The sequence below is a fragment of the Moschus berezovskii genome, chromosome 7 (genome assembly GCF_049115385.1).
Source record: "Moschus berezovskii isolate FMDL1 chromosome 7, NW_MosBer_1.0, whole genome shotgun sequence".
In the NCBI taxonomy this organism is placed as follows: Eukaryota; Metazoa; Chordata; class Mammalia; order Artiodactyla; family Moschidae; genus Moschus; species Moschus berezovskii.
In genome coordinates, this window is record NC_142466.1 from 60102067 (window position 1) to 60127512 (window position 25446).

Sequence of the window (25446 nt, forward strand, 5' to 3'; positions counted from 1 at the left end):
AAATGATTTTTAAAAGAAGCAAAGATATGAACATAAAGAGGAAGAGGACTGGTACCAAGAGTATGGAGAACAAGAGTTCCAACCAAGGATTGCTTGTGGATGTCTGACACCTGGAGTTTGGACAATGACTGACAGCTGGTGACTTACCAGTGAACCCCTGAGTGGGTATCACACCCCAAGTAATGAACACAGTGCTTGGACAGAACAGACCCAGATTTTGGTCCCAGTTCTGCATTAGACAAATGATTTAACCTTCCCAGATTCCAACACCCTCACTTCCAAGATGGAGACTGTGGCAGAGACTGGCTAATTGTTCATCAAACTGGTTCTCCTTTCTGGCACGTAACTAGACTGCATTTCTCAGCCTCCCTGCAGTCAGATGTAACCATGTGACTGGGCCAATGAAATGTGAGAAGTGACAGATGCTATGTTTTGACAAGATCCATCAGTTCAGTTCAGTTCAGTCACTCAGTCGTGTCCGACTCTCCGCGACCCCATGAATCACAGCATGCCAGGCCTTCCTGTCCATCACCAACTCCCGGAGTTCACTCAAACTCATGTCCACAGAGTCGGCAATGCCATCCAGCCATCTCATTCTCTGTCGTACCCTTCTCCTCCCGCCCCAGCCTTTCCCAGCATCAGAGTCTTTTCCAGTGAGTCAACTCATCGCATGAGGTGGCCAAAGTATTGCAGTTTCAGCTTTAGCATCAGTCCTTCTAATGAACACCCAGGATTGATCTCCTTTAGAATGGACTGGTTGGATCTCCTTGCAGTCCAAGGGATTCTCAAGAGTCTTCTCCAGCACCACAGTTCAAAAGCATCAATTCTTCGGCGATCAGCTTTCTTCACAGTCCAACTCTCACATCCATACATGACCACAGGAAAAACCATAGCCTTGACTAGACATGACCAACCTTGATAGTATATTAAAAAGCAGAGACAAGATCCATAAAACTTTCCAAATTTGTCCCTCCAAGTTCTTCTCCATCTTGAGAGATAGGATAGAGATGTCCCAGGCAAACTTGGGAGCCACCTGCTAAAAGATGGTCTCTGAATCACCCCTGGCCACCCAACTGGGAACACTAAACTGGATTTTGCTGCATAACCAAAACTGAATAAGTTATGCATTGAGTCTTTGAGATTTGGGGTTGATCTGTTGCTGCTGTTAGAGTTACCTTAACCAATACAGAGGTAATCATATACCCTCTACCACATGGGGTTGCTGTGAGGATTAAATAAGACAATACTTGCAAGTTCACTGCCTGATATACCATGAGCAAGCATCATCAAATGTCAACTCCTTCTCAACAAGTAGGAGTTGGCAGCCCTGGACCCAAAAGGAAACAGAGGCAGTGGTTATACATAGTTACACTGATTTGCTGAACAGGTTCAAAAAATCACGTCCAGGATAAGTGTCTGGCATTTTAAAGAATATGCTCATCAAAAGTAATATCTACTTCCTCAAATATCACTATGCATTTTATGACAGAATAAGGTAGGTAAATACTCGAGGTACTTTCATCCCAAACTCAAAAAAAACTCCAAGCTCAAACAATGAAAAATGATATCTGATGCTTAAAATTGGTAAACCAGGTTTCAGACTGGATCTTTCACTCTGAAATCACCAGTTACAATGGTGCAAAGATACTTCACTGCAGTCTGAGTAGATGCTCAACTTTTACTAAGAAGGAGTTTATTGGGAATTGGGAATAATTTCTGGTTTGTGTTCTGAATGCTAAGCGAAAAGGTTGCTATTTTTCCCTCTGCAGTGTTCCAAGGTGCAGTTCGTCTGGTAATCTCTGTGCAGGGCAGAATGAGTCAGAGGTCTGAGTCACTTTACCAGAATGCATCCCATGTGTTCTATTCCAGGTTTCAAATAGCATAGTGTCTGGTCATGAGGGGGCCCCAGAGAGAAAACAAGTTGGAGCTATTCCCTCGGACTCCAGCTCCAAATAAAGGAGACAAAACTTCAAGAGTTGGAAATTCCCACTGTTTCTCATTTAAAGGAAACTGATTTAAGATAAAAACACGTGTGAGTGACAGATGAAACGTGCTTAACAGACAGTAAGTTCATTCACAGTCTTATCATATGTTGAAGCCCTGACCCTCAGCACTTCAGAACGTGACCTTATTTGGAAATAAAGTTATTGTTTATATAATAGTTAAGATAAGGTCATTATACCTGGGCCCTAATCCAATATGCCTAAAAAAGGTAAAATTTGGAGACATACATAGAGGGAAGATAATGTGACAACAAAGGCAGAGACCAAGGTGATGCCGAGGGACACCAAAGACTGCCAGCAAACCCCCAGAAGCGAGGCGACAGCATGGATCAGATTCTCTCTCAGCTTTCAGAAGGAACCTATTCTGCCAATATCAGATCTTAGACTTCCAGCCTCCAGACCGTGACATAATAAAGTTATATTGTTTAAGTCACACAGTTTGTGGTGCTTTGTTATGGCAGCAGACTGATATAGTATATTTATGGGATAATTCATAATGTGATTAGTCATAGCAAAAGTGATCAAGTCAGTGCCTGGTTATTGTTCTTCCTGAAGAAAGATGGTAATGACAGTCTTTTGGGAGATGCTTAATGGAGATGTAATAATACTTGGTGTTGGCAAGGGAACTATTCATGTGGTATTGCCATGAGCAATCTCATTTGCTTCAGTGGCACTGGACTGGACTGGAAAATTTTGTTCCTTTCCCTTAACATCTAGATATACTGCTTTACTAGGAGTAAAGTAGGTCCAAGATTTATAATCACTCCATTCTGCTGACAACAGTATAAAGGCCAAGTTTCTCCCAGTTAAGCACACGCTTAATATCCATAAATTCTCTTCTTTTTTCCCCTAAGGTTTATTATTTAAAGTTTTCAACATAGATTTTTATTTTTGATAACCTTCATTTCTCTCTACTGGTTCCTCCACTAAAATGAAGGATTGGAACAAAATCAAAACCATCCATGTCTCTTTTCTGATACTCTAGTTGACAAACAATGAAAAGGTCACAAAGGATCAGCACAACCATAATGAATGAAATAGATTCCAATATGTGGAGTGGAGTGTTTTCAATATGTGAAAACAATACAGGATGTGTATTGTTTTCAGACTCATAATGAACTGGAAACCATGTGAAATGGGATGGCAGTATCTTTTCCACAGTCCTAGCTCCAATACTCTTTGCAAGAACCAGCGCTCTGGCCATGCTTCTGATTAGACCATTTTATCTACTGCTTTTCAAAGTCATCGGAGAAGGCAATGGCAACCCACTCCAGTACTCTTGCCTGGAAAATCCCATGGACAGAGGAGCCAGGTAGGCTGCAGTCCATGGGGTCGCTAAGAGTTGGACATGACTGAGGGACTTCACTTTGACTTTTCATTTTCATGCATTGGAGAAGGAAATGGCAACCCACTCCAGTGTTCTTGCCTGGAGAATCCCAGGGGCAGTGGAGCCTGGTGGGCTGCCATGTATGGGGTCGCACAGAGTTGGACACGACTGAAGCGACTTAGCAGCAGCAGTTTCAATGTCATACTCATTCTGACCTCATATATTGAACAAAGCACTGAAAGAGTATTATTGTAATTATTTCCTTTTAAGGGTAGATTTTTCTGTAACCTGTGCTGTGCTGTGCTTAGTCACTCAGTTGCATCTGATGCTTTGTGACCCCATGGATTGTGGCTCTCCAGGCTCCTCTGTCCATGGGGATTCACCAGGCAAGAATACTGGAGTGGGTTGCCATGCCCTCCTCCAGTGGATCTTCCCATCCCAGGGGTTGAACCCAGGTCTCCTGCATTGCAGGCAGATTCTTTACCATCTGAGCCACCAGGAAGGCCCAAGAACACTGAAGTGGGTAGCCTATCCCTTCTCAAGTTGATCTTCCTGACCCAGGAACCAAACTGGGGTCTCCTGTATTGCAAGCAGATTCTTTACCAGCTAAGCTACCAGGGAAGCCCCTTTAGTAACCTATATAATCTTAATTAGAACAACCATCATTTGTGAGATGTACAAAGATCATGGCATCTGGTCCCATCACTTCTTGGGAAATAGATGGGGAAACAGTGGAAACCATGTCAGACTTTATTTTTTTGGGCTCCAAAATCACTGTGGATGCTGACTGCAGCCATGAAATTAAAAGACGCTTACTCCTTGGAAGGAAAGTTATGACCAGCCTAGATAGCATATTGAAAAGCAGAGACATTACTTTGCCAACCAAGGTCCGTCTAGTCAAGGCTATGGTTTTTCCCATGGTCATGTATGGATGTGAGAGTTGGACTGTGAAGAAAGCTGATCGCCGAAGAATTGATGCTTTTGAACTGTGGTGCTGGAGAAGACTCTCGAGAGTCCCCTGGACTGCAAGGAGATCCAACCAGTCCTTTCTAGAGGAGATCAATCCTGGGTGTTCATTGGAAGGACTGATGCTGAAGCTGAAACTCCATTACTTTGGCCACCTCATGCAACGAGTTGACTCACTGGAAAAGACTCTGATGCTGGGAGCGATTGGGGGTAGGAGGAGACGGGGACGACAGAGAATGAGATGGCTGGATGGCATCACCGACTCGATGGACATGAGTTTGAGTGAACTCCGGGAGTTGGTGATGGACAGTGAGGCCTGGCGTGCTGTGGTTCATGGGGTCGCTAAGAGTCGGACACGACTGAGTGACTGAACTGAACTGAACTGAACTGAACTACAATACAAATGAGAGACAAAAGGTTTAGCAGTTTTCTCTTTATATGGTAGAATTAACCCATCTGTTAAAGGCAGTGGATTCTACAGCCTAAACCAGTGCTTCCCTCCAGCAAACATGCTATGTGTGTCGCAAGGAGACAAATTCTTCTCATTTTCTCACTATTTCCACCCAAAAAAATTAACTGGGTCACCAGGCAGATAAAGGTCATGACACATACAACTTGGAGCTGCAGCATTGCAAAGGGCCATTGAAAATGTAAGGAATCCTCCTTTTTATTGCCCTGGTGTCACACAGAACTTCTAGGTGATTCTTTCCAGGGACAAGTAACCAATTCCATTTTTGGACAGGTGGAGAAGCAGTTCTACTGACAAATATATGGGCTATATTTTATCTATCTGATCTCAGCCTTCAGCTATAGTTGAAACTGACTGGAAGGAAACAAAGTAAGTTATTTTCGATGCAGAGATACATGGCTTTGCTTTCCTAGCTGACTTACTTAAATTTAAAAGAAAATAAAAATCAGATATCAAAGGAACAAAGGGCAGACACCAACATGGATTTGTGTTTACCAAGTACCTACTATGTCTCCAGCATTGTGCCAGGAAATTAAAGAGAGATAGAACTCAACGATACCATATTTATCCCCAGTTAACTTAAAATATTGTCTAACTATGACTTGATATTTAAAACAAGTTCAAAATTAATGGAAGATACAGTATATATTTAAGTCCTAAGTTGGTCAATTTTGCAAGTAGTAATAGGAAATGGAGAATTTCTAGGAGTCATCAGAAAGTAGCTAGGTCTCAACCATGCTTTAGAGGACAAGTGAGATTTAGAAAGCCATAGCAACTAAGGGGAGAAGGCAGTGGCAATCCACTTCAGTACTCTTGCCTGGAAAATCCCATGGGCGGAGGAGCCTGGTAGGCTGCAATCCATGGGGTCGCTAAGAGTCAGACACGACTGAGCGACTTCATTTCCACTTTTCGCTTTCATGCACTGGAGAAGGACATGGCAACCCACTCCAGTGTTCTTGCCTGGAGAATCCCAGGGATGGGGGAGCCAAGTGGGCTGCCGTCTATGGGGTCGCACAGAGTCAGACATGACTGAAGCGACTTAGCAGCAGCATCAACTAAGGACATTTCTTTGAGACGATATCTAGATTTAAAGGGCAGTTAGACAGTTGTTCCAAAATACACAAAATAAGATGGTGGGATTCTATCATGATATTTTAAATGCGGAGGGGAAAGGAATGTTGAAATATAATCAAATACAGACAGAGATTGTGAAAACTCCACTGTATCACAGCTTGATCTATGGAGAAAACCAAACTCTGCCCTTAGCTTGGGGATTTTTCCAACTAAAAACTTTAATAAACAGTGTACATTTCCCCTTTCAAAGAAGATATTCAATGTTACTAAGGAGTTCCTTCTCCATTGCTCAGTTCAGTTCAGTTCAGTCGCTCAGTTGTGTCTGACTCTCCGCGACCCCATGAATCACAGCATGCCAGGCCTCCCTGTCCATCACCAACTCCCGGAGTTCACTCAAACTCATGTCCATTGCTCACTCATCCTTAATATCCATGCAAAAATGAAAATCTCTCATTCAGTTGATTAGAGCTTAATCTGCATACCCTTTTTATATGTATAAATATCCTTCTCCCTCCTCCCAGAAGATCATATAGCTCTTGTAGAGATATATTTAGCGGCCTGATTAATTATTGGACCTCTATGTAAATTACTCTCAAGATTAAGATGATCTTTTTATCACTTATTCACCTTGACAAACATTTACAGTTTAACATATCTGACAAAGCTATTTGTATACACCTATATTATAAATGAAGGTACCTTAAAGCTTCAGAAAGTCTATAATAATAATAATAGCCTTAAAATAATTTGCCAACTACAGACAGTTCCCTAAGCAATTACAACATGCTCTATGTTAATTTAGAAAGGAATTCCAAACAAGGCATTTAAAACCTAATAAGTTGCCATTAAATGAAGGGAGACAGGGGAGGAGGGAAAGAGAAAGAAAACCCTAAGGCTTGAACTGGGAGAAATGATTCTCAGAGCTACTGACCCTTGCAAGATCCATGTCTTCCTTGCATTTCTAGACACAAAGCAGATTTCTAATTGAAGGTGATTATCTGGTTACTACATCCCAAATTGCATGTATTTCCTGCATTGAATCACATCTTTGTCTAATTATATGGAACATTTATCACTGCAAAAGTCCATAGAAACAGTTGAGTTTCTACATGCAACAAGAATGTGTACTATATACTATGAGGCACTATACCGCCATTACATATGAGTGTCTTTAGTGACAACACTATCTCCTGGTACTCATATGGATCTACAAGTCAAACTACATTATCAAAACAATAGAAGCAATTTTACAAAGAACTCACACAAAAAGAACCTGGTATGCTCTTGGGTTTTCTGAGGCATGGAACCCCTACACATGCCCTAGAAATATACACAGCGATACAGTAATCATTACCATGAAACAAATTTAAAAAATAGCAATATACAGTTCTAAGACCTAAAACACCAAGTCCTATTCAGCAATTTTTATCCCCATAAACTTGAGAGTTCAGTGCCTCAATTAAAGATGGATCACTTGATCAAGGCAATGTAACAATAAAAAAAACTCAAAAAACTCAGACTTCTACACCACACAAAGGTGTCTCTGTAAAATATAATTCCATTAGTTAGGCTAGTTAGGATTAACATGTAAGTCACTGAAAAGCCCCAAAGTAGACAAAAGACAATTTGCCAAGGAAATACACAAAATCAAGAGCTATATTCACTCTGGATCGTTCATTTAACAGATTGGAAGGAGGGTCTTATTAATTCCAGAGTTCTTATCATTGATTATCAAAATGACATGGATACAAAGAGCTTATAGAATCCAAAGAACAACTTAGTTTCTTAGAAAAGATCTACGGACAATGCAGGTTGGGGCACAGAAAAAAGAAGTTAATCTAAATTTCCTTCTCCAAACACGCAGATAATCACTGTTGCTAAACAAGTTACATACATATGAATACACATACATGTATACACATATGAGTCTGTTTTGTTTTTCTGAGATGTTTGGTTTGTTTCATTTTGAGATGAATGAAATGGCACTCATCTTGGGAATCCAGGTTTGTTTGGCATCTTTCATGGGTTTAGCACAGTATTTTCATCCAAAATAATAAGGCACATTTCTAGTCAAATATAGCATAAAGAAGCATTCGCAGCAAAAGACTAACACCAACCATGCAATAGAGAGAACTGTTCCATTGCTCAAAATGCAGTTGTGTAAAATCCGTCATTGCCAAAAAAGCTTTCCCACCCTTACCTCCAGGGTCATGTTCACAGTGCTAATGGCCACTTTTATTTCTCCATCTGAAAGTTCCTTTAGATTCTTCAGCATTGTCTGTTCAATACCTAAACCTGTGGGTGAGAGAAAAAACATTATGCTATATTTGAGGAAGATTTTTGGTAATATTAAGGGATTATTTGAAGACATCACCCTGTTAATCTCAGTATTTCCCCTCTCATATATCTTTTAACCATAATAAACACACATGAAGGCAAAAAATCACATAGTGATAATATTCGCATCAGTGAGGCTCCCAGCAGGAAACAGAATTCACCCCTCAGGATGCCAAAGAAGATTCTCTAAAGGTAGGACACTTACAGAGATGTGGGTGGGACTGAGAAAATTAATAAAAGAGGCATCCAGATACTAGCAGAAGTTCAGGTGAAGGAAAAAGATATCTGGAATAGTAGAAGAGGGATTGCCAGAAACTAAGCACCAAAACAGGAAGGGAGCAGGGAAGAAATACAACAGTCTCTTCCCCTTCCTTTGACTCCTATGCACCATATTTTTCTAACTCTTCTATGGACCAAATCCAACTGAAACCAGTAATCTTCAGGGGAGACCAGAAGATTAAATACTCGGAGGTCAGACTCTGGAAACCCACAGCAGACAGAAGCAGAGAAGCGAAGCGGAGTAGGTAAGAGAAACCCACATAATCGTGCAAATAACCAAATAATACCTAGGAAGACCAAAACTTGCTTTCAGGATGCATTTAGGAAAGCCTCCATGTTTTCAATTGTAATTTTACTCACAATGCACTTTATGAATATGACCCATAAAACTATCGTAATTAAGTTGGCCATCCTTGTAATAGGCTCTGGCAATAGGAGCTATGGGATTTCTTAAATGATGGGAGAATAATCCAGAAGGGATAAATTATCTAGAACTGCATAGTTTTAGTCAGCAGACCAATGTGCTTCAATAAAATCTATCATGGAAAACAGGAAAGGATCTGGATTAATACTGAATTCTCACCCTACATTTTTATAAAAGAACAGGTCTAAACTCTTGAGAAGACCTATACTAAAGCCCAGGAAAGCATGTATCTCCTTCTAGATGTACATTAAGATGGCAGAGTCAACTATCATTTGCCAATTATTAATATTTGCCCTCTCAACTTAAAATACCATCAATCAAAACAGTATGGGGAAACAGACAGCTACTAAATATTTCTTTTCCACTCAAAGATTGAAAAGCTGCCATCTATCATACTACAGCGTAAAATTATTTATAGAATATATAGTGACATGAAAAGTTTGATCTAGCTTTGAAAATGAATGACGAAATGCATATCACCATGCAGTTATATATCTGCACATGTGCAAATATAACAGAAGGTGTGTCAGGTGTGTCAGTTCCCCATCCACATTTCCTCTGACTTTCATGCCCCAGCAAGTTGCTCAACCACCGGCACCTGCATCTCTTTTCCTGAGGGCTTTCTCTGGCCATCAAAGCCCACCCCAGGAAAATTAACAGTCCCTGGAACTAAGTAACCCTCAACATTCCAGTGGTATGCTCCTAACAAAACCTAATTCATGGCGTTAATTTCTGTGCTGTCAATACTCCTACCATGGCTGACTTCAACCTGCCAACCCAACATCAACCCACTCACAAAATTCCTGAAAATTTAACAGTCAGCTCTTGGAGCTCCGATAAACAAGTTCCAACATGCTACTGTACCCCTCGGGTAGGAAAACTCTGCAGTGCAATTTTATACTCTTTTCCAGAGTTCCTTAGTGGGATAAAGGCCTGATTTCCCACAAAGATAACTTGCTGGTTAAAGTGCTCCAGGCCCTACCAGTGTTTCCTGGGATCACCTCCCAAATATACTGCTTTGCTTCAGGCTCTGCCCCTGTAGGATTCCAAACTAAGGGAGAAAGCTATACACCTTAAAGACAGACTGACTGACTGAGTTTAAATCCTGGACTGGCCACCTGCCAGCTGTGTGTGTGATGATGAGAAAGCAAAGATGCCTTTCTGTGCTTCAGTGTTTTCGTCTGAAAATTGGGGATAATAATTCCACCTGGCAGGGTTGTCATGAGGACTCAGTATGAAAATTCATACTAAGCTGTACCATCAGAACTTCGTGTATATTAGACACTTAATGAACTGTTGCTGTTATTATTACTATTGTTAAACAATTGAACCAGGGAATCCACTCTCTTGACAAAGCCTAGACTTAAACAGAACAATTTTATCTGCTTAAGAGTCTTCTCTTATTTTTTTCTCAAATTCATTTATGAAATCCCATTGTGTTTGACATTGTTCATGCCATATTCTCAAAATAGAGCCCTCCCAGCTCAGGGATTTCCTGTAATGTTGCATCCGGGGTGCCTATTAGATGCATGAATTAACCACACATCCAGGTACGAAGGCCTCAGAGGAAGGCCTGCAGCGTGAACTGTCTGCTTTCAGGTGAGCCAACACAATGTTCCTAAAAATTTTGCCCAAGCATGAACATTAGGGAAGAAAGTGAAGGCACACACAAGTCCACCTCCTGGGGCCCAGCAACAATCCACACCCCAAACTATCCCTCCTTGGCAGCTACGACACAGCTGGGGGACAGAGTCACTCACCCTGAGCACTGGATTGGGTCTCCTGCAGGATGTTGATAATGTCCTCTCTTGGAGGTAAGCTGGGAAATTTTTCTTCCAGGATAGAAAGAATTTCCTCCTGCTTTTCTGAGATCTTCTTGGGCTCCATGGCCATCCACTTAAAAAGGATGCTACCTGAAAGGCATGAATAAAATCACCCTTAAACTTTCTAGTCAAGCCAGGATGGGGCTCAGGAAAGTCAATGTTTTCTGGTCTCTTGAACTCTGCTTCCACTTCCAGATTCCTGCCTGAACCAGGGGCCTCCATTGTGTAACATTCAAGAGGCAGTTTTTAGAAAACCCTTCAGATACTGTCTGTCTTGCCTCACTGTTCTTCCAGTAGTAATCTCAACAACTGAATTGAGTATGGCACACTCTACGGCACAGTTACAGGTAAAGAAATAAAGTGTTTCCCCCATCCCACAGAAATACACAAAAATGATTCACATTAGTTTTAAATATTCTCAGGATGGAAGTTAATGATAAATTATTTGAAAGTATTAAATATGACTTAATATTTCTGTTCCAGGTTCGATCCCTGGGTCGGGAAGATCCCCTGGAGAAGGAAATGGTAACCCACTCCAGTATTCTTGCCTGGAGAATCCCATGGACGGAAAAGCCTCATAGGCTACAGTCCATGGGGTCGCAAAGAGTCGGACACGACCGAGTGACTGAACAGAACAGAATGGAATATTTCTGTTTAAGAATACCTTTAAGAGATCACAGAGAAGATCATTTCATTCTCTCCTCTTAACAATTAAATGATTTCCTAGCCAAAGCGTCAGCAGCAGAAGAATCTGATAAGGTAGTGAAACTTGAATCCATCCCCAATCTTCCAGGTACAACACACAGTTTTGAAGTTGTTTACTAACATCTAATTATAATGATTCATAAGCTGGGTCTAACTCACAGGTTTCGATTACAAAGCACTTCGATAATATGAATGACTAACCTCTTACAATCTCCTAGAATTTCTATACATAATCTCACCTTAAAAGGGAAGAGCTACCACCTGTCACGTGCCCTTTTCCTGTACCCTGGGCCCAGACTAACACAGAGTCATGTGGGGAAAGGAGGATTTGCTTAGTGATGAATGATTAAACTCTCTAAAAATCCTCAAAACTACTGATTAATCAGGGTGAAACATCTCTCTAGCTTTCAGTGTAGCCTAAATGATAATTACAGTGGTAAAAATGTAAAAGGTGAAATGAAGCAGTGAGTCAGAGAAAACTTTGGTACATAATCTTGACAGCTACCTGGAAATCTACAGATTAGATACACATTCACCATTAAAAATCCTGGAAAAGCCCCAAGCAAGTCATCTGGCCTCTCTGTTTTTATTTGCCTATTTTAAAAACAGAAATAATGTTATTTTACCAGCTTATAAGGTTATATACTAAAAAAAATAAATAAATGTAAACATCATCATGAAAAATAAATACTGCCAAATACATTTAAAGCATCTTATTCATTCATTCATTTCTTTAGCAAAGAACTGTTCAGCACCTATTATGAGCCAAGTGCTGTGCTAGATGCTAATGATTCATGACTGGAAAAATGCTAGCCTTGCCGCTTGAAGCTTAGAGTTGTTCTGGGGCTCCTTTCCCCTCATGACTCTGTGTTAGTCTGGGCCCAGGGTACAGGATAAGGGCACGTGACAGGTGGTAGCTCTTCCCTTTTAAGGTGAGATTATGTATAGAAACTCTAGGAGATTGTGAGAAGTTAGTCATTCATATTATCAAAGTGCTACAATAAGTAAACACATGAATTTTCTTTTGTTTTTTAAAAAATTATTTATTTTATGTATTTTTGGCTGTGCTGGATCTTCGATGCTGCTCAAACTTTTCTCAAGTTGTGGCAAGCAGGGGCTACTCTCTAGTTGCAGTGCAAGGACTTCTCGTTGTGGTGGCTTCTCTTGTTGCAGAGCACAGGCTCTAGGTGCCTGAGCTTCAGTAGTTCCAGCACGCAGGCTCAGTCTGTGGCTCACAGACTCTAGAGTGCAGGGTCAGTATTTGTGGTGCACAAGCTTAGTTGCCCTGAGGCAAGTGGGATCTTCCCAGACCAGGAAGCGAACTCGTGTCCACTGCACTGGCAGGTGGACTCCTATCCATTGGGCCACCAGGGAAGTCCCACATACATTTTGAATATGAGGGGGATAAGAAATATCACTGAGGAAAAACACAGTACTCTGAATCTAGGCAAGAATTTAGGGGTCATAAAAGGTTTCCTAGAGAGAGTTAAGCTAAGCTGAGACTTGAATAATAAGTGACTTAACGCAAAGGCAAGGTAAAGGGAGACCGTGACCCAGGCAGAGCATGTGTACAGGCACTGAGGCGGGAGATCTGGCCAGTTCAAGCAATGGAAAGTGATTAATTAGAACTAATCAATAATAAAATTATCAAAAACAGAGACGATCATAAGAAACATAGACGACATAGATAAAAGGTCTAAGATATATGCAATAGGGTTCCCCTTGGAAAGGAGAGAGAAAAGGGGATGGAACAATATTTGAAAAGAGTAGCCAATCATTTTTCAAAATTAATGAAAGAGATTGTTCTAATAGTCAAAGTAAATTATGAATCCAAAATAGAATAAAGACAAAGAAACTACCTCTAGGCACGTGACAGTAAAACTGCTAAACTCACAGAGGAAAAAGTATATATCAGAGGAAAAGAAATATATTACTGTCAAAGGAACTACAATAAAACTGAGCCCTAATCTCATCTAAAATTATGAAAGTCAAAAGACACTGAAATTACAGTTTCAAAGTACTGATATAAAAAAATTGCCAATATTGAATTCTTCCCTGATAGCTCAGGTGGTAAAGAATCTGCCAGCAATGCGGGAGACTCTGGTTCGATTCCTGGGTCAGGACGATCACTGGAGAAGAGATAGGCTACCCACTCCAGTATTCTGGCCTGGAGAATTCCATGGACTCTATAGTCCATGGGGTCTCAAAGAACTGGACATGACTGAGTGACTTTCACATACATTCACACTGAAATATAAGAAAAAATGAAGGCAAAATAAAGACATTTTCAGAAATATAAATTGGAAGTATTTGTTACAAGAAGAATTCACACTCAAAAAACAATAAAGGGAGAAGAAAATTATAGATGGTAGCAAAAAGACAGGAAGGAAAAAGTATTGCAGAATATAAATATATGAGTAAGAATAAATCAATGTTCACTGTACAAAACATTTGTAATATGGAGTTTAAAATATATGTGTAATTAAAATACATTTCAACAGTAACAATTTGAAGATTGAACTGAGACACATTTCTCTAAAGTTCTTGAATGATCAGGCAAGTGGTAAAAATATTGATTTATAAGATAAATTAACAGTATTTTGTAATCTTAATTACCACTAAAATAATTTTCTAAAAAGGAATTCATAACTAATAAGCTAATGAAGGAAAATGTAATAGTAAAAACCCTTATTTAGTGTAATAACAGTAAAAAAGAGAAAAAGGGGAAATCTGAGATAAGTAGAAAACAAATAGCAAAATGACATATTAAGCCCAAACGTAAGAGCAATTACATTAATATAAAGAAACAATGAATGTCCAGTGGGTATAGACTTTCAGTGTTGCAAGACAAACAAGTTCTAGAGCTCTGCTGCACAACAATGTGGGTATACGTTATTTGTACACTTAAAAATGTTTGAGTTGGTAAATTTGATGTTATGTATTTTTTGCTGTTGCTCGTTGTTCAGTCGCTAAGTTGTGTTTGACTCTTTGTGTGACTGTATAGTCCATGGAATTCTCCAGGCCAGAATAGTGGAGTGGGTTGCTGTTTCCTTCTCCAGCGGATCTTCCCAACCCAGGGATCAAACCCAGGTCTCCCACATCGCAGGCAGGTTCTTTCCCAGCTGAGCTACCAGAGAAGCCCAAGAATACTGGAGTGGGAAGCCTATCCCTTCTCCAGCGGATCTTTCTGACCCAGGAATCGAACCTGGTCTCCTGCATTGCAGGCGGATTCTTTACCAGCTGAGCTACTTCAATTAAAAGACAAAAATTATCAAACTGAATTTTAAAAACTATAATAGCAATATACTTTTTACATGAGCACACCTTAGATACAATGATATTGAAAGACTGAAAGTAAAAGAGTAGAAAAAGATGTAACACTGGTATAATATACTAATATTAGATACTCTAAGACAAGAAGAATTACTTGAGATTAAGACAAATATGTGCTTATTATTAAAGAATCAACCTTCAGGTAGATACATCAATCCTAACCTTACATGAACTAGTAACATCACTAATAACATTCCCAATATGTAAAGCAAAATTGACAGAACTGAGTGAAGAATGAGATAAATACACAATCTCAGTGGGAAAGTTTAGCACACATCTCTCAGCAACTCTAAGAACCAGCAGGAAAAAAATCAGTAAATATATAGATTATTTGAGCAACATGAGTAACAAAGTTGATCTAACTGACATAAATTTATTATTATCAACAACATCAGACTATACTTTATCTTCTAACACAAATGAGACTTTAACCGAAATTGGTCATTTGTTGAGACAAAGTTCAACAAATTTCAGAGGATTACAATGAGTTATATTCTACAGCCATCATGAAAACAGTCTAAAAATCGATAATAAAACAAAACTAGAAAATTTCCAAATGTTTGAAAAATAAACAAGGCACTTCCAAATCATGGTAAAAGGAAAAATCACAACATAAATTAGACTATATTTTAATTGAATGATATGAAAATACTACATTTAAACTTGTAAGACGCAACTAGAGATGTGCTGAGAAAACTTTAAAACCTCAAAAGCATGAGATGTTTAAAAAAAGAACCACAATTTAAAAAATGTAGAAGGAAGGATATAATAAAGATAAGAGCAAAACTTAAAAACATAAAAAAGAAACATATAAGGAAAAAAACAAAATACTGATTTTTGGAAAAGACCAATATGGTTTTTGAAAATGATTAAAAAACAAAATGATAGAAGGTATAATTTTCCAATATTAAAAATGAAATAGTGACATACTACAGATTCTAATGACTTTAAAAGATAAGCATAGGGGACTTCCCTAGTGATCCAGTGGCTAAGACTCCACACTCCCAATGCACAGGGCTGGGGTTCAATCCCTGGTCAGGGAACTAGGTCCCACATGCCACAACTAAAGATCCTGCGTGTACCAACTAAGACCTGGCTCAGCCAAATAAATAAATATTTTTTAAAAGATAAATATAATCTTAATAGATTTTAAATTTTAGAGGAAATGGACATTTCTGGGAAAACGCAACTTGCCAAACTGATAGGAAAAGAAATTTAAAATTGGAATGGTTTCCCATTTTTTTAAAAAATGAATCCCCAGTTTGATATCCATAGTTCCACACATCTAAGAAAACAATATAGTAATTTTACACAAATTCTCCCAAAGATTAGAAAAAGAAAATACTTCCCAAATTATTTTCTGAGTCCAGCATAACCTTTATACCAATACTCAGTAGAGACAGTACAGAAAGAAGAAGCAGAGGCAGATCTTTCTCATAAGTATAGTTGCAAAAAAAATTTTTTAAGCTAGCCCCAAATCAAGATAGCAATATATAATAGATTATTGAACTATCACCAAATAGGGACTTTTTAGGAATTAAAGGCCAAGTTAACATTCCAAAGTTAACATAATTCAGTGCCCAACTAGAAGAGAAATATCAAATGGTCACCTCAGTAAAGGTCTAGTTGTGAAACTACTTGATAAAATCCAAGATTTAATCATATTAAATCTCAGCCAAGTAGAAATAAAACACAACTTCCTTAATTTGATGAAGGCATTTATGAAACCAAGTAAGGTTATGGCTAATTCACATTGTTGTATGGCAGAAACCAACACAATATTGTAAACATTTAAAAAACAAAACAATTTTTTAAAAAAGAGGTAAAGAGAAGCAAACATTATCCTTAACTGTGAACTATGAAAGACTTCCACTTCAAATCAGGAATTAGACAAAGATGCATGCTATTTCTACTTAACACTGCAGTGTGAATCCTAACCAGAGAAATAAGACATGTAAAAGAAGTATAAATTTAAAAAGAGGTGAAAGTGTAAAGAAAGAAAAAGAAGAAATAAAAACTGACTTCTTCATAGATGATATGTGTATCAACTTAAAAATGAAAATACAAGTGAATTAACTAATTAATAATACAAATTAACTTAAGACAGTAAATAAATTTAGCAAGGCTGCTGGGTATAATGTCAGTAATACAAACTCTTGCATTTCTAAAAACAATCATGAGCAATTAGAAAATTAAATTTAAATTAAACTGTAATGGCATCAAAATATAAATATTTAGTAATAAATTTCACAAAAATATGCCTGCCTTACAGTCAAACCAAGATTCCAATTTCTTTGGCTTAATAATTTTAATTTTAAAATACATAAAAAAGCAGTATTCAGAAATTAATCTAATAGGTATTGCACTAAACAGAATCCCACAGAATAATTCAATGAAAAGGAACTTCTGACATTATAATTTTGACTTGACAATTAAGAAAGAGATGATGTTCTGATGTAAGTAGGAAAAAAATAAGTCAAAAAGATGCTCACCATACTCTGAGTTGTTTTTACTGCAGAAGAAAGGCTATGGCCCAACTTTATTCAAGGGACTCATCCATAGCAAATTTTTCTATTTCACTCTAGAGGCCCATTTAGTAACTTACTTAAGTTAAATATCAGTGGCAGGATGTAGAGTAGCCAAAAGCACCTCTTAGCAAAATCAAACCTATTTTTGAGATAGGAGTTGACTTAACTTCCAGTTAAATCTGCAGAACTAAAAAATTTCTTAAATTCATATACATGTACACACAAGTGTCCCAGCTCTTCAAAGACCATGAAAATTACCAACAAGTAACGAAGAAAACAATCATAATAAAATAGTAAATATTTCATTCCATGAGAGAAAAAAATCAACCCCATATTCTTTGTTCAAAAGAATGGAGAAATGAAGGACCTCTTCCCAAAAGCAATTGCAGTGCATAATGAACTCCGGGAGTTGGTGATGGACAGGGAGGCCTGGCGTGCTGTGATTCATGGGGTTGCAAAGAGTCGGACACCACTGAGCAACTGAACTGAACTGAATATTAAACATGAACTAATGAAGTCAGAAGTTGTTTGGGGAAAATATTCACCACAGCCAAGGCATATTCTGCATGATAAATTCTTTGCAGGAAAGAAGGGATCTAAACCTCTTTCCTGTTTCACCTGGGATCGTTTTTTTCATACTGAAACAAAAAATTAAAGGACAAATAATGGAGAGAGGGAGGGAGGGGGGAGGCAGAAAGGAGAAAAAAATGGAAAATACAACTTGCATTTTTGCCTGCAAAGGGCTAAAAAGGGAGCAAGTTATTCAAGTGCTTAGTAATTTTATAAATTTTAAATGCCTAAATATAAGAATAAAATTCATCTTTATAAGGCAAGAGAAATAATTAACACTCTAAGGTTGAGGAATTGTTCTGGTTTTACATCTAGCAGAAAAAAATAATTTCTATCCCCTTCCCCCAACTCAAGCCATCCCTCTTCCTAAGGAAAACAGCCGTGTAATTCCTTCTGGACTTTGTAACCATTTTGGGAGATGAATGATTCACTCTTTGGGCAAGAGAGGGAAAAAAAACGGTCTGGCTCTGTTCCTTTCCTATTAGACCTCCTTAAAAGGATCTTTTTGAAGCTGTTAATCCAGGCTACGAAAATAGCAAGCAACAATTCTTTATTAACGTTCAAATGGAACAACCAACAGAAGGAGAGAATTATTTCTTTAAAACCTAGGGCATAGTTTTTCCACTTCCTCAGCTAAGAACAATTGCTGTTATTTGTTTCACTATTCAAGTTGTGGCTCTGTCAAGGCCTTGTACAAAGAAAAGAAACATGAAAGGTCCAGTGAGCTGTGGTTTTGATGGAAACCTGCCTGGTAATCAGTGACTGCAGTCTCATCATTGCCAGCTAGTTCTGGAAAGCACACACACACACACAAATACACATGTGGGCACACAAATCCTCAGTGCGATGATTCAGCAATTTAATGGACCTTAAATTTGACAATAGCCTTCTAGTAAACATTTCTGCAGAAAACGAATACAGGTTGAGGAGTCTGACAGGTCTATAATTGTCCGCTTTTGGTACAAACTCAGGGCGTAACCAAACACCATCTTTAGGCCACCATGACTGTATGTGACTTTTAGACAGAACAGATGGTAACTTGTTTGAAAATAATAATAAGTCTTAGAAGCAAATAGTACGAGGAAGAAAATAAGAAGAGGAAGAAGAGATGAAAAGTCAGGAGAAAAGAAATAAAACAAAGAATAAGAATCACAACAGCAAAAACATAGATGGGGAGTGGATGAAGAAGTGAAAAGACAGATTTTCCAAAAATCAAGGTCATTTATGATCTCATCTGAATGATCACATTCTCTTTTCAGATAATTTCTTATACAAATAATTAGAAAGCAATTTCCATAAGTCAATCTGTGCCTTTTCAGATGAAACTAATGCTCATGAGCTGCATCCTGAAATTTCTAAGTTTGAGATATGTCCTATTGAAAGACAATAGCAAGATCTAACTATTGTAAGAACTATTAATTCAAGAAAATGCAAATTATGTCAACTTTGTCAAATGCCTTAAAGATCCTGAACACACATTAGCCATGGCTGTGTCACCTGTTGGCATTTATCCATAACTGTCCTGCCAAGGTCCAGATGACAGAGTGACAGGGGAGATGATTAGATAAACACAGCAGGTTATTTCTTCACTGGCAGCTTGATATCTACTTTTAATTGGTATACAAATGATCTTTTAACAGCATCCATATTAATCAGGTTCTACCCCCATATTTGAATATAATATTATCCCATCATGCAAACATTCCGACATATAACTAGAGCAGTGAGTATAAGACTAAGGCTACAAAAGATTCCAATATGATTAATTTTAAGTATGAATTTCCTGTATTTAGAAAAAACACCAGCCTGTATAGAAAAAGAGACCTGGAAAAGGAACAGTCTAGTCTTTACTAGACTAAAGGTCAAGCTGATTAGAACAATCCCCACATGCTGATTGAGGAGCAGAAAAGTGTGTGATACACTGCCCAGTACCTAAAATGCTATTACATATGTTAAGAGTAGGAGAATGTCTATGATATTATTAGGTGTCCTTTCAATAAGGATGATGTAATGAAAAAACCTTCAGACCTAGATATTCTTTTAATAAGGAACTGGTATATGTGTTTGTTTCACTAATAATATGAATTTCACAGTTAATTATATTCCTATTTTTTTCTTGACTCCAGGAGGCTCATATTCAAACCTTCAAACAGAAAATCACTTTTACTCCTCCAAGTTTATTTATTGGTATGTTTCCTGACCCTGACTATTTTTTTCTGTTTTATTATATTTCAGTTCAGTTCAGTTCAGTCGCTCAGTCGTGTCCGACTCTCCGCGACCCCATGAATCACAGCACGCCAGGCCTCCCTGTCCATCACCAACTCCCGGAGTTCACTCAAACTCATGTCCACAGAGTCCGTGATGCCATCCAGCCATCTCATTCTCCGTCGTCCCCTTCTCCTCCCGCCCCCAACCTTTCCCAGCATCAGAGTCTTTTCCAGTGAGTCAACTCGTCGCATGAGGTTATATTATATTTACATGCATTTTTATAAGCCACCTCAAATATTCTATGGAAAAAGAAAGGACACAAAAAATAATATAAATAATAAATGGATAGTCAGATGACTGACCTGTGCAAATAGATACTACATTTTTATAAAAGCAGGGATATAATAAAAATGAAGAGTGTGCACTATATGATCACATTTATATAATTCACCAAAGAGACAAAAACCAATCTCTAGTGTTATGGGGAACACACAGGGGTGGTAAAATTTAAAGAAAAGCAGGAAGGTGTGTACTGTAAAGATCAAAATATTGGTTATCTTTACTTAGAGAGGGAGAGAGTTGTGATGGGGAGAGGAACAAGGAGGTTATCTTGTTCCACATTTTACCTGATTGATTATTAAAAATATGTCCCATTTGTAATATTTCACTGAGTTGTATATTTAAATTTTTATATTTATGTTTTGTATTCTTTTCTGTACATGTATTATATTCCATGAAAGGCTAAAGATATATATATTATATTCCATGAAAGGCTAAAGTTATACATATATATATAAAGATGAAAATAAAAACAAACAGTTGAAAAATACCAAAACAAAGATTTCTAAAAGCAAAAAAAGCAGGGAGGATATTATTGGAAGGAACAATGTTCAAATTCTGGACATTAAGAATATTGGAGGGATGGGCTGGAATGACATGGAAATTATTAATACAATACCATAGTACCAACTAAATCAACATAGTCATAAAACAGAAAGGATATAAAAAAATCTTGCAAAATTCATTTCATGACAGGATTTATTGAGGGTCTATATTATGACAGGCACTGTTGCAGGCACCAGAGAAAAGAACAGTGGTTCAGTTCAGTTCAGTTGCTCAGTCGTGTCTGCCTCTTTGCGACCCCATGAAGCGCAGCACACCAGGCCTCCCTGTCTATCACCAACTCCTGGAGTCTACCCAAACCCATGTCCATCAAGTCGGTGATGCCATCCAACCATCTCATCCTCTGTTGTCCCCTTCTCCTCCCGCCCTCAATCTTTCCCAGCATCAGAGTCTTTTCAAATGAGTCAGGTCTTCGAATCAGGTGGCCGAAGTATTGGAGTTTCAGCTTCAACATCAGTTCTTCCAATGAACACCCAGGACTGATCTCCTTTAGAATGGACTGGTTGGATCTCCTTGCAGTACAAGGGACTCTCAAGAGTCTTCTCCAACACCACAGTTCAAAAGCATCAATTCTTCGGCGCTCAGCTTTCCTCATAGTCCAACTCTCACATTCATACATGACTACTGGAAAAATCATAGCCTTGACTAGATGGACCTTGGTTGGCAAAGTAATGTCTCTGCTTTTTAATATTCTGTCCAGGTTGGTCATAATTTTCCTTCCAAGGCGTAAGTGTCTTTTAATTTCTTGGCTGCAATCACCATCTCCAGTGATTTTGGAGCCCCGAAAAATAAAGTCAGTCACTGTTTCCACATCTATTTCCCATGAAGTGATGGGACCAGATGCCATGATCTTAGTTTTCTGAATGTTGAATTTTAAGCCAACTTTTTCACTCTCCTCTTCCACTTTCATCAAGAGGCTCTTTAGTTCTTCACTTTCTGCCATAAGGGTGGTGTCATCTGCGTATCTGAGGTTATTGATATTTCTCCCAGCAGTCTTGATTCCAGCTTGTGCTTCCTCCAGCCCAGCATTTCTTATAATGTACTCTGCATATACGTTAAATAAGCAGGGTGACAATATACAGCCTTGACATACTCCTTTTCCTATTTGGAACCAGTCTATTGTTCCATGTCCAGTTCTAACTGTTGCTTCCTGACCTGCATACAGGTTTCTCAAAGGCAGGTCAGGTGGTCTGGTATTCCCATCTCTTTCAGAATTTTCCACAGTTTATTGTGATCCACACAGTCAAAGGCTTTGGCATAGTCAATGAAGCAGAAATAGATGTTTTTCTGGAACTCTCTTGCTTTTTCCATGATCCAGCGAATGTTCGCAATTTGATCTCTGGTTCCTCTGCCTTTTCTAAAACCAGTTTGAATATCTGGAAGTTCACAGTTCACGTATTGCTAAAGCCTAGCTTGGAGAATTTTGAGCATGACTTTACTAGCATGAGAGATGAGTGCAGTTGTGCTGTAGTTTGAGCATTCTTTGGCATTGCATTTCTTTGGGATTAGAATGAAAACTGACCTTTTCCCGTCCTGTGGCTACTGCTGAGTTTTCCAAATTTGCCGGCATAGTGAGTGCAGCACTTTCACAGCATCATCTTTCAGGATTTGAAATAGCTCAATTGGAATTCCATCACCTCCACTAGCTTTGTTCGTAGTGATACTTCCTAAGGCCCACTTGACTTCACATTCCAAGATGTCTGGCTCTAGGTGAGTGATCACACCATTGTGATATCTGAGTTGTGAAGATCTTTTTTGTATAGTTCTTCTGTGTATTCTTGCCACCTCTTCTTACTATCTTCTGCTTCTGTTAGGTCCATACCGTTTCTGTCCTTTATTGAGCCCATCTTTGCATGAAATGTTCCCTTGGTATCTCTAATTTTCTTGAAGAGATCTCTAGTCTTTCCTTTTTCTATTGTTTTCCTCTATTTCTTTGCATCAATCGTTGAGGAAGGCTTTCTTATCTCTCCTTGCTATTCTTTGGAACTCTGCATTCAAATGGGTTTATCTTTCCTTTTCTCCTTTGCTTTTTGCTTCTCTTCTTTTCACAGCTATTTGTAAGGCCTCCTCAGACAGTCATTTTGCTTTTTTGCATTTCTTTTTCTTCAGGATGGTCTTGATCCCTGCCTCCAGTACAATGTCACGAACCTCCATCCATAGTTCATCAGGCACTCTGTCTCTCAGATCTAGTCCCTTAAATCTATTTCTCACTTCCACTGTATAATCATAAGGGATTTGATTTAAGTCATACCTGAATGGTCTAGTGGTTTTCCTCACTTCAATTTAAGTCTGAATGTGGCGATAAGGAGTTCGTGATCTGAGCCACAGTCAGCTCCTGGTCTTGTTTTTGCTGACTGTTTAGAGTTTCTCCATCTTTGGCTGCAGAGAATATAATCAATCTGATTTTGGTGTTGACTATCTGGTGATGTCCATGTGTACAGTCTTCTCTTGTGCTGTTGGAAGAGGGTGTTTGCTATGACCAGTGCATTCTCTTGACAAAACTCTATTAGCCTTTTCCCAGATTCATTCTGTACTCCAAGGCTAAATTTGACTGTTACTCCAGGTATTTCTTGACTTCCTACTTTTGCACTCCAGCCCCCTATAATGAAAAGGACATCTTTTTTGGGTGTTCATTCTAAAAGGTCTTATAGGTCTTCATAGAGCCGTTCAACTTCACCTTCTTCAGCGTTACTGGTTGGGGCATAGACTTTATTACCACGATATTGAATGGTTTGCCTTGGAAACGAACAGAGATCATTCTGTCGTTTTTGAGATTGCATCCAAGTACTGCATTTCAGACTCTTTTCTTGACTATGATGGCTACTCCATTTCTTCTACAGTGGAGCAGTGAACAAAACATGTATGGTCTCTTATTTCATGAAGCTTATATGCTAGAATAAAGGACCAAGAGGGAGCAGGAGATACAGTGATAAAGCTAAGTAGATGGGTAGAAATAAGCATTTCAGAAGGAAGGTAGAGTTTATGTAATTCCTCAAGAGTGGAAGATTTTGGCATATTTGAAAGGATGAAAGGCCTCTAATACTAGAATCCACAATGGGAAAACAGGAAAAGAGCATAAGATGATGCTGGAATTGGCAGGGGCAAGATTGTGTTGTGGATTGTAAGGGTGGAATGTTTGGATTTTGAGTATGATGGATTTTATGCAGGGGATTGACTTGACTGGTTTATACTTTTATGATCACTTTGTAAGCAATAGATTTTGTGAAGGAAATAGGGCAACAGTCAGGCAGCTATGACATTAGTCAAAGAGAGTAACTTGGATTGAAATACTTGTAGTTATCATGAGAAAAGTGGATGGATGCAGGTTATGTTTTAGATGTAGAGTCAGCAGGACTTGTTGATGCATCAATGAGGGAGAAAAGGTAAAAGAAAGAATCAACTATCACTTTTTGCTTGAATGGCTTGAACAATTGGGTGGCTGTCAGTACCTTTTGCTACTATTAAGGAACCGGCATAAAAGTAGGTTTGGAGGTACAGGGAACCAAAGGGTTCCATGATCGCCCTGTTGAAGTAGTGGTGCTAATTAGACATGCACGTGAAGCTGTCAAATGGGCACTGGAAATGAACCTGCAATTCCAAAGAGAGGTCATGGTTAGAGATACAGGAGTCACAGACTATGTGTTACATTTAAGATTTTGGAACTAAATGAGGCCATATAAGTACTGTACAGATAAAAAATTCCCCCAGGACAAAGTTCTAGGGTACTGCAATATTTAGAAGCTGAGCAGAAGAGAAGGAACTAACAAGCAATACTAAAAAAGAATAGGCCCAACGTTTTTGCACATTAAGGAATACACTGAAAATTATAGGTTATTTTTTTTCCAGTATACCAGGCTAAGAGGCACACTAAGGGTCCTCTCAAAGGACTGATGGGATCAATATCTTGGCTCAAGAAATCCATTTACAGCACACCAGCCTCAGCATGATGGATTTTAGGGTGTGACCATGAGAATGAAACGCAAAGAACAGTTAGACTGACAAAGTACTTAGTTTGGAGTATATTCAGGTTTTTTGGCACAAAGTTTATAATAACATATCTTCCACAGAGGTCCAATTATGATGCTTTCAAGGACTATTTCAAGTCTTGACTAAATTTTTTTTTTTTTGCCTCATGATTACTTTAAGAGTTTGCAAAAGTATTTTGATTACTCTGCACTTTCCTCATGAAAACAGTAAAAAAGGACCTCTAATATTATACAAACTTGCTGTCCCTAAGAAGCCATGGATGACATGCAAGTCTCCAAACCAGCGACGTATTTGCTTCAATGTATAGCAAGTCAAATCTTAACGAAATATTTAACTTCATGACATCTGGAAACGGACATTTTTCAAAATTCTTTATGGCAAAGGTGTGTGTAGAAATTTGCATCCCTTTAAGACCTAGAAGAATGCATAATACATGGTCTAGAAATGTGTGTCAAATTAATGATCATTTTGAGCACCCCAAAATGCAAAATAAATCATAGCTGTTTCTAC

At 38.5% G+C, this 25446-nt stretch overlaps 1 protein-coding gene across 6 annotated transcripts in view; it reads right to left on the reverse strand.

The window, feature by feature from the left end:
* PRUNE2 (prune homolog 2 with BCH domain) overlaps window positions 1–25446 on the reverse strand; it is a 308955-nt gene that overhangs the window by 215592 nt on the left and 67917 nt on the right. For all 6 annotated transcript variants that reach the window (XM_055426912.2, XM_055426909.2, XM_055426908.2 and 3 more), the window contains 2 exons: window positions 10640–10792; window positions 8040–8134 (listed from right to left, as the gene is read on the reverse strand). In XM_055426912.2, coding sequence (XP_055282887.2) covers window positions 8040–8134; window positions 10640–10772 — 228 coding nt within the window. In that variant the 5' untranslated portion in view covers window positions 10773–10792. The remainder of the gene's footprint in view (window positions 1–8039; window positions 8135–10639; window positions 10793–25446) is intronic.